This window comes from Poeciliopsis prolifica, unplaced genomic scaffold (assembly GCF_027474105.1).
Source record: "Poeciliopsis prolifica strain line A6 unplaced genomic scaffold, Auburn_PproV2 SCAFFOLD056, whole genome shotgun sequence".
Lineage (NCBI taxonomy): Eukaryota > Metazoa > Chordata > Actinopteri > Cyprinodontiformes > Poeciliidae > Poeciliopsis > Poeciliopsis prolifica.
This window is the reverse complement of record NW_026562431.1, coordinates 66,446-76,869: the sequence shown is the minus strand read 5'-3', so window position 1 is coordinate 76,869 and position 10,424 is coordinate 66,446. Positions and strand designations below refer to the sequence as shown.

At 38.8% G+C, this 10,424-nt stretch overlaps 1 protein-coding gene across 4 annotated transcripts; it reads left to right on the top strand.

Annotated features, from left to right (window-relative positions):
* Positions 1–1,428: 1,428 nt before the first annotated feature.
* On the top strand, positions 1,429–10,304 carry si:ch211-67e16.4 (uncharacterized). Of its 4 annotated transcripts, none has more exons than XM_055059860.1 (12): positions 1,429–1,607; positions 2,750–2,794; positions 2,954–3,125; positions 3,385–3,818; positions 3,895–4,032; positions 4,595–4,803; positions 5,919–6,059; positions 6,470–6,566; positions 6,767–6,972; positions 7,061–7,147; positions 8,664–8,742; positions 9,951–10,304. In XM_055059860.1, the coding sequence occupies exons 4-12, from the start codon at positions 3,398–3,400 to the stop codon at positions 10,193–10,195; spliced, it is 1,623 nt and encodes a 540-aa protein (XP_054915835.1). In that variant the 5' UTR covers positions 1,429–1,607; positions 2,750–2,794; positions 2,954–3,125; positions 3,385–3,397; the 3' UTR covers positions 10,196–10,304. The 4 variants fall into 4 exon arrangements, with proteins under 4 accessions (XP_054915835.1, XP_054915834.1, XP_054915836.1 ...); XM_055059859.1 differs by having other exon boundaries at positions 2,750–2,830; XM_055059861.1 differs by lacking the exons at positions 2,750–2,794; positions 2,954–3,125 and having other exon boundaries at positions 6,809–6,972.
* The last annotated feature ends 120 nt before the right edge of the window (positions 10,305–10,424 follow it).

The window sequence follows — 10,424 nt, the reverse complement described above, 5'->3', positions numbered from 1 at the left end:
AAAACATAACTGTGCTTTACAACTCTAGCTACACCCAAGCCTGACTGGCACATCGGTTCTCAGTCATGACGTCATTTTAATAGGACCTGTAATAAGTGAAGTACACAAAATAATCCTCAAAAGCTAGATATTATTCAGAGATTCAGAGAAATTCAGGGACAAGTGAGAAAGAAAGTAAAAGAAAGCCAGCAAGGAAAGGGTTGCCAAGTCATCATACAGTTTTGGGTTCCTGTGAACTACAGTGACAGCCGTTATCCACACACAGTGAACAGATTAAATTATGGTGAAGCTTCCCAGGATTGGCTAGTTTTTACTGTCTACCAAAAAGTTCTGAAACAGCCTTAATCTGAAAACAATTTGGGTTCTACAGCAGGACAATGATCCAAAATGCAGCAGTAAACCTATGTCTGAATGGCTGAAGAAAAACAAAAGGAAGTCTGTGAAGTGGCTTAGCAAAAGTCCTGACCTCAATTCTATTGAGATACTGTGTCATGACAGTATGCAGGCCATTCATCGTAGAAAACCCTCCAACGCTGAAATAGAGCCATTCTGCAAAGATGATTGGAACAAAATTCGTCCACAGCTGGAAAGACTCAGTTATTATGTTTGACTGCAGTTGCTGCTGCTCAGGTGGCCAACCTGTTATTAGGTTCAAGGGGCAATGACATTTTCACACAAGACCAATTAGATTGGGATTTTCTTTCTCCCTTAATAATAATAAGCACCTTCTTTTAAAAACTGTATTTTGTGTTTACTTGTGTTATTGATATTTAATCAGTTTTGATGTTCTAAAAAACTGAAGTGTGTCAAAAGAAAAAAAAAATCAGGAAAAGGGCAAGAATGTTTTACACCACTGTATATAAACCTGATATCATTTCTGGACAACCTTTTATTTTAAAAATATACAATGCAGGGTATCATATATACCCTGTATGGTATTTACACTAGTAAAGTGCTTTTACTTTCTCTGTTATCCATACTGAAAGTCTATAATACATTAAAATGTTTTGTTTTGGTTCCCACAATGAGCTCCTGACGATTGTCATGATAGTACTGGCAAAATTTTAAAACTACTTTTACCCCTGGTGACATCACTCTCTCTTAATGGGAAGTCACCTGTTTTGCTACTGGTGTTGGAGGGAAGAGTTATTTGAAATGTTGCTGCCATGAATGACAGCATTTCTGTTCACTCTGACCTGGAAAGAATGCTTATGTGCTTAAGAAAGACCATAGAGACAAAAGATGAGGGAGTAATGTGGGTATGTAAATAAAAGCCTGAGTATGAAAAGAGTAAAATGATGAGTGGGGTTTTACTCGCTGGAGATGAGGGAAACAATCCGCAGGGAGGCGAGTAGATGTTACAATCTTGGTTCTGACCAGTTGGTGGCGGTAGTACACCGTTAAGTTGTTACCACATACTTACATACCACAAGAAGAAAAAAACAAGCGAGAAGAAGAGTATTTTGCAGAACAGTTGATGCGTTGCTAGATAATTTTTTAAAAAGCTGTCTTTCATTTATTTACGATGTTTTTAGACTAAGTAAATGTTAGTATAAGGCGCTGATTGCTTAGAATTGGTAGAGCCTCTTGGTGTGAGAATATTGACGGTAAGTGAAGCTGTCGCCATTAGAAACAGAGGAAGCTTGTTTAGCTGTGGAGCTCTAACATAAAGGAATTTGAAAAGCTTCATTGATAGCTGCCGTAAACATACTGAATTTTGTTTCATGTTTAAGTCTGAGACTGCAAACATATTTAAGACTACAAATAATCCATGAATATCTTTGTTGTTGCAAAGACATAAATTATGTAAAACAAGCACAGACATTAACCTTTGTAAAGGTGGGTTTCCTTACTGAATGTTGACGCTTCCGGGACGAATTCAAATGACAGTTCTCCAGAAGCCCTTCACAAGCTTATTAATTATCATTATGTTGAAGATCGGTAATCCCATCTATTACCAGGAATAGATGGGATTAGGTAATGATGAGCGAGGAAGCACCGATAAATTAGATGGTGATTAAAGTTAGCAAACAATTTATTGATTACATCTGACTATAGAGCAGAAGATCAAACACTTAAAAATGAGATATCAGTATTTTATATCAGGAAGATTGTGTGCAAATTTGTCAGTTTTCAATATTTTATTTTTTTGCAAAATGAGGTGTTTAAGATAAGAACCATGGTCATTTGTCCTCAGAATGAGAGCCTTTCTCACTTAGTGGAATCATTTCTAGATTTCTAAAATCAGCATATTTGTTTTCCGCTGTTTAAGTAATGGGGATGCACCGACAAATCCATCCTGATTTCTTAATTTTGGTTGATCGGCAGTCAAGCTAATACTTATTACATTGTTACTGATCTAATCTACCTTTATAAAGGTCTGACACAGGCTGTCCCCTGAAAGCAAAGGGGGCAACCTGTGCCCCCTTTGCTCTTCTGTAATAGAGCTGACTGGCTGACCTGACCACCAGGTCACTTCAAATCAAAATCAAATCAAATTTTATTTGTATAGCACATTTCAGCAGCAAGGCATTTCAAAGTGCTTTACATCATAAACACAAAAACAGTCATGCAACATAGAATAAACAATACATTGTTACATATTACATTTCAAATGCAATTCTAGTTTTTAGTTGAGATTTAAAGGAAGTCAGTGTTTCAGCTGTTTTACAGTTTTTTGGAAGTTTGTTCCAGATTTTTGGTGCATAGATGCTGAAAGCTGCTTCTCCTCTCTTGGTTCTGGTTCTAGGGATGCAAAACAGACCAGAACCGGAAGACCTGAGATGTCTGGAAGGTTGATACAACAACAGCAGATCTTTGATATATTGCGGTGCTAAATCGTTCAGTGATTTGTAAACTAACAACAGTATTTTAAAATCTATTCTTTGAGCTACGGGGAGCCAGTGGAGGGACTTTAAAACTGGTGTTATGTGCTCTATCTTCCTGGTTTTAGTGAGAACACGAGCAGCAGCGTTCTGGATCAGCTGCAGCTGTTTGATTGATTTGTTGGACAGACCTGTGAAGATGCTGTTACAATAATCAATGCGACTAAAGATAAACGCATGGATGAGTTTGTCTAGATCTGGCTGAGACATTAGTCCTCTAATCTTGGAGATATTCTTCAGGTGATTGAAGGCCAACTTTGTATTCATCTTTATGTGTCTTCTCCACTTCTGCATTAAAAATAGTCACCACACTGTTTTCAATCCAAAATCTGTATTGGCTTTTTAAAGATTTGTAATCAGCCGGAAAACTGAAGTCCCAATGAGTAGACAGCCACCAAGATTATCTCAGTTATTATTTTGCTTTACATGCACTCATATTCATATTATTTAGTAATATATAAAGATTGTCTTTCTCCTCTAAACTGCTGTTTACATGCAGGTAAATCTTTTAGATGGATGTGAGCATAGCCGTGTCTCTGATCCGGGGTCAGATGGGCACAGTGGTGGAGCAAGCGGTGAACACGGCAGTGGAGACGGTGCTGGCCGAGATGCTCAAAGTGGTTGGAGTGAAGTTCGAGGAACTGAAGGCTCAGGTGGTGGTGATGAAGAGGGATGTAATGGCGCTGCAGAGGGAGAAGGCCTTGAAGGAGAAGGAGAACGACAACATCCGAGCCAAGCTGCACTACACCGAGCTGAAGCTCAAGTACTACAGGCAGGGAGTGGAGGAGGAGCTGCAGCAGAGGGCATCAGCCTCCACGCTGATACGCGTCCAGCCGCCCGCCTTCACCCGCGTGCAGAGGGGCAAGGCAGAGCTGCCTGTCCCCCATTCAGCTCACAAGTCTGCAGAGGAAGTACTGTTTAGCAGCAGCCAAGGTGTGAGCATGTGAGGTGTGTACGTTTTGCTTCAGCGCCTTCAAATTGTCACCGCTCGCTTCTGTTTTGTTCCCAGAATGCACCTCGTCAGATAGCACAAGCAGACGAGCAGTCAGAGTTTGCTGTCCTTCAGATGCGACGAGCTCCGACTCATCGGACCTGCTGCTTCCACTTACGCTCACTGTAGACGAGTCTGTGGACAACGCAGGTTCAGGTCGGCCTGTCACAGTAACACATTTTGCTGGACAATAAATTGCCCCAGAACTTATTGCAATAATCAAAAATATTGTTTTGAGACCATTTTCAAGTTGTATACTAGAAAGAATGGCATAATAATGCAAGAACACATTCTCAAGGATCAATAAACTTTAAATTCTAATGAACATCTAAACAGTGGAACTGGAAGACATTTGAAATATCCAAAATTAATAAAGAAAACAACAGAAACAACAAAAAATGAATTTTAAAATCCTTGTAAACAAAATAATCTTTCAAAGGGGATTGAAAACCAGACTGAATACTTTTATCATTCAGTTTTTGGTAAAAAGAGAGAGAAACGAGAAAAACGAGAATTCAAGAAAATGAAAATGATTGAGTTTCTTTTAATTTATCCTGTGATTAATTGATTTATTGTGACAGGCATAGGTACAGGAAGCATATATGCTGCTCCATGCCGCTCTGCTGAACGATGCATTACTCTAACTGTAGTTTCTCTGATGTGAGCTGAAGTTTGTCTTGTGGTCAGACAGGTTCTGGACTAAAACCTCTTGTTTCAGTTTTATTTCATCACTCGGTGCATGATGGACCTCCGAGGGAGGATGTGGACCAGGTGGAATGGACCAGCACCATGCAGCCTACAACAGAACGATGTGCAGGGGCTCCTGATTCCATTAGGACCCTGACGTGGTTGTCAGGGCAACAGTCAGCGCCTGTCCCACTGTCCCCAGAGGTTGACAGCTCCATGCTGCCCTCTTCTGTTCCAGAGGTGACAGCACACATCCAGTAGTTAGCTCATGTTTTGTTTTTAGCTGGGCAGAAAAAGGTTTTATCTTGGATTGAAATCAAATATATACATCTACAAGAAGAGATGTGGCCTTTTTTAAGCTTTGCTAATTAAGTTTATATCAGTACAGGGTTATCATTATCTGTTTGGTAAACCAAAATAATGAGAGAACATTCTTGTGGTGTTTTGAGTCCAGTAGACTCAGGGACCAAAATTGCAATATTTGTTCCATTTTCAGCTGAAATGTCTCACCTATTCATTGCATTGGGTCAAACAAACAAACCTTTTAAAAACTTGTTCCTCTCCTTGCATGTGGTGGCGTTGCACCAAGAACCACTGAAGGAAGCGACACAAAAATCTCTGAAGAAGACTTCACCAAATACAAACAAAAATGGAGTGGCGTCAGATTTTAGCTGTTGTAGGATTTCTCCTTTGTCTTTGGTGAGATACCATGACCCAATTTGCTTGCTAACACTAGCCTTATGCTTTTGTTTTGGTTGTATTTACCCAGAATGCCCTGCGCTGTTGTATTTACCCAGAATGCCCTGTGCTGCAGTCTACTTCCTTGCCTTCATTTGAACCACACCAGAGTTCATTTAATCAAACCAAGATCGAGGTCTTTACAAGAGTAATTTTCTTCAAAAATCATTCCTCGACTAGGGAGTAAAAATGTAACAAGTCACTGCCCAACTCTGATCCTAACTGATATTGAACTGGAAAGTTTTAGGCGGATTTAATCTCAGTCAGCAAGAATAAAAGGTTGATTTTTTTTTTTTTTTTATACAGTTGTTGATAATATCTGGTTTAAAATGTATTTGTTGCTTCATGTTCGACAGTTTTAAGAAATAAGAAAAACATTGTCAGAAAACCATTCTGACATTAATGTTTGGTAATTGATGAAGAAAATGTGCCACAAAATACCTGATTCGGTGTTGCAGGTGTGCTTTGTTTCATCTGAGTCTGAAGTGTTCTACTTGGAACACCTGTGTGTTTGTTTTTGGTTGTACTGCTAAATTACAATACATTATTCACTGAAATACTTAAGGATTCAAATTAGAATCTTGAAAATTTCCTGAGATGGTGCTAATTGCCTTCAGGTGAAGCAGGAGGTCCAGCCGTCGCAAAAAGAAGAGGAGGAGGTGATCTGTATTAAGGAGGAGCCAGCAGAGGAACAGGAAGTGATGGCCACCCTGCTGCTGGACTGCCAGGCACAGCGCGGTCCAGACCCACAGCCAGAGGTGACCAGTAGTCTCTGCTCACCTATTTACTGTCGTGGAAGAAATACTTTCCAAATCCAAATTTTACATACATTTACATTTGCATATTGCGGCTGTAATTCTGGCTGTGTTAGAAATCAGAAATCATTCTGCTTTTTTTTTTTTAGGTTGACACAGTCCTGATTTATGATTCCGTCATCAAAATATTCTTGTAGCTTCACATGTAGTGCTGTTTCCAGGAACACTCCCATCACATACTTTCTGCAGTAGAAAGTAAATTTGGAAATAAATACCAAACATTCAAACCTGGTGATGATGACGTCACTCTCTGAGATCAGTGCCGGCACATTAACACACAGACATCCTCAGATGCAGTCCATTGTCACCAAATTGAAAACCAGTCAACAGGATGTAAATTTTCTTTGTTTCAGCTTCTGCAGACCCAAAGGAGGACTGCCGAACCAACACGACCGCCAGCAGGTCAGATCCACCTTGGATCCGATTTCAGCCCAGCTGGATCGTGCATCTGTGAGTAGATCTCTGTATATGTGTTTTGATTAGATCAAATTTATTTATTGTCACTGCACAATAAACAATGCAGTAAATGTAATTTACTGGAGTATATTACATTTATTATAAACAGTCAAAACACATAAAACTAGACAGAAGTATGATCTGCAAAAATAATCTTCCATAATGGAACGAACATATTGTGTGTTCCCTCTCAGATACTCTGCCTCAGTTGACCTGCTCCCTGCCTTCTCCTGCAGCCTTGCAGCCCGGCCTTCTGCCCCGCCAGGCGGTGCGGCCCTGGACCAAAGACCTGACTCTGTACGAAGAATACAAACTGCGGCGGAACGAGCTGCGGAGGAGAAACCTGAACAGGCGGCGGGAGCTGGAGAAAAGCTTGCCTCAGCCGCTGCTGGCAGACCTGGTCAGTTAGCTTTTTAATCTTGGGACAAATATGGTTTTTACACTCTGGAAACGTCGTACTGGATTATGATGAGGATGTGTCATTGAAGATGCGTGAGCGTCGAGAAAAGACCAGGCTGAGGGTAGCAAGGTGGAGAGCCAAGAGGAAACTCCAGGCTTGTCTGAACCAGACTCAGGTCAGTCCAAACTGACTTCATCAGCCATCCTGCACACAAACAAACTTCTAAATGTACAATTTTTTATACAGTTTCCAGATTTGGATGTGTGTTAAAAAATGTTTTCACACACAGTTTTCAAGCTAAATGATTTATCCCAGGTTCTCTCTGTGTAACTGGCCTGTTAGACAAAGGTTCCTCATTTAAGCCTCGTCCACTATCTACATTCTCTACATTCTCCATCAGTGTGGCTGGGACCAAACCAGTTTAATGTATCACCTACAAGTCGTGTTGGCTTTTCACTCAGCAGTTTGTGGTGAAGGTTTTCTCAAAGGCAGGCAGCAGAATTTCACATGTGATGACATAACTTTATTTTTATTCAATATTATTTTTATAATCATATTTCTAGTCTTTATGTGGCTATATACTTTTTTCTTTATTTGTTTGTTTCTAATTATTTATTCATGTATTAGACCTCTTAAACTGAGATCCAATCCATAATAATGCTATGTGGCCTGGGATGATGATAAAATCTGCCAGGTCTCTGATAATTGTCTCAAAGATTATTACGTGTCCCTAACATTTATTAAATTTTGATCAAACTTTAAAAGCCCCATCAAAGTACATGCGCTATTGATTTAATGGAGAATTTAAAAAAAAAAGGAAAAAAAGATATTCCACCTACTGATGCTGTAGGGTCGTTTGATTGGTTACAGTCTGGATAGTTAGTTGCTGCTTCTCCTATTATTCCTAAAGGGAACAACAAACTGATATTTGGACATTGAATCATTTCACCAATTTCTCTTTCATGATGTCTAATATCTAGCTTTGAAAATTCTTCAATGAAGACCAACTTGTGGTAAACACATTATCACTTCCACCTCTTCTTCTTGCCAATTAAGTGTTTGTTGCACCACTGGTGTGAAGTCAGCTTTAATGAAACTCTTTAAAGTTGTTCTTATTACAACTTCAGTTTCCCTGACACCAGCACCACCGTCGAACTAAAACACAACGTAAACTTAGTGAGATGGTGTCAAGAATACAGTATCGACATAAAAAATAACATGTCAACATACCTCGCTGGCTGACCCTTTCTTTGAGGTAGAAATGAGATAATAAAATACATTCTTAAACTTAAATCATCTTTCTGCTTTTACTTGCCAAAGCGATGCTGTCATATCGCAAGCCGTCTCTGGTAACCTAGCAACATGCTGGCTTCCACTTCCTACCTTGATCTTCCAAAATAAGAGTCGTAACAACAAAAAATATAAATAATACAAAATAAAACATGTAAACTACAACTATGGCAGTAAAACACATTAATATCCATACTTCTAAATTGTTCTCATAAACTGTATCATTACAGGTTATGGCATTTTGCAGAATAGTGTTTCACAGTATTGGGTAAAAGCTAAAAAAAAAATAAATAAATAATAATAAAGCTAAAACATTGCTGGGGCAGTGCTATTTTTTTTTCTCTCAACAGGAAATGCAAATCAAGATGCAATAATAATTCTATGTTTTGTTTCTTTGTCAGGCTCCAGGGGGCGCTGCAGTTGTCTCTCAGGCTGGTGTTTCTGTCAGCAGGCAGCATCAGCAGCACAGCATTCCTTGTGGTAAAATAAGACATGATTACACATTAAGCTTTTATTGCAGATACAGAAGAAGCAGACTATTTCTAATACTAGAAGCGTATGTAGAAGCATAATACTTTTTACGCTTCTACATGCACTTTGATAAGGATTTTAAATATTTGTCGATATTTACTGACTTAAATGAACAAATCAGTCCTTTTAGGATTGTGTTTGTGATTTTTTTCTATTAAAATTTATGTTTTTATGATGCTACTGCAGAAATTTTTCCAAAAGATTTTGCCATATTTTTTCCTCATTAAGCCTCTTTCAGAATCTACACACAGAGAGAAGAAAAAGAAAACATAGGAGATAGATTGGACACACAAAATATTTTTTTCTCTAAAGAACTTCAATAGCTCAATTGTTATTTCTCTCTTCATCAATCAGGGTTTGTAACATGACATCAAGTAGGACTGACATCAAGTAGGCAAGTGTGATAAAACTGAGTTTGGCAGTTTTATCACACTGTCAAACTCAGAATTATTCTCAGCATTGAGTTGTTTCATAAATTCACAAATATTGAGTTCATGTAACGAGACAAAGTAAATACTTGAATATTGAAAAGTCAAGAATGTCGTAAAAATAAAAAAAAAATCACAAGAATTCTCAAACTAACTTTTATATGGAAAACGTTTAGGAACGCTGTCCAGTCACATCAACTGCCTTGCAGAAAAGAATGTCAGTGTAAAAAATGAATAAAGCAGATTTCATTTGGTGACATTTTATCCCATCGGTAGAACATCAGTTAAAAACCCTATAAACTGTTTCTTCAAATACATGTCCATCCATAACAATTACCAGTTAAATGTTACCTGTGACAGTCTGAGATGAACTGAGAGACGATATTAACATATTATTCAAGGATTGTAACTGCAACAAAACTCTCAAAAACCTTTTATCTCTTCCTGCTAGTATTTACAGTTACTGTATATGAAACTTTGTTTATGTTGTCAAGCAGATCTTGAGTGAAGTAGAATGGATTATTTGAACATAGTTCTAACATATAGTAGATATAAATTTAGTAAGCAAATTAGTGATGGCAGAAAAGTGATCACCAATGGAACATGCTGCACCACTTTGGCTGCATTAGGAGCAGAAGCAGTTTGGTGACGTTTTTCTGTCTTATTATTCTCTGAAAATTCTGTCCTTGTGAAGCATTGGTCACACATCGGTCTCATCTTGTGTTTCAGCTTCCAGCAGCCAGCAGAGACAGAACTCAGAATCTCCTCACACCAGCAGCTTCCTCAGCACCGTTTCTAGAAACTCCATTCCCGCCATCCTGCCGGCCGTTCCTCCCTCATTGATCCTGCGGGGCCCCAATGTGGCACCGCACGAGCACACTGTGACATCATCATTATCATCTTCCTCCTCCTTTGATAAAGTCAGCCAGTCACCGCGGGCCACGTTACTGACAGATCTTCATATGTCACAGTGAACTTCATGTAAAAAAGAGTCAGCATGCTAGCATGGAGTTTATTTTAGAGCAAAAAGCACCTTAACCACATACAAAACGACAGAATAAAGAACAGGTTCTAAAATGCTTCCCTACGGGCACAATCTGTGATTCATAGCATGTTAAATAATGCATTAGATGAACATGTCCCTAATCAGTTTTTTTTGTTTGTTTTTAACAATACAGTGAATCTTGGGATGCGTTATTCAAA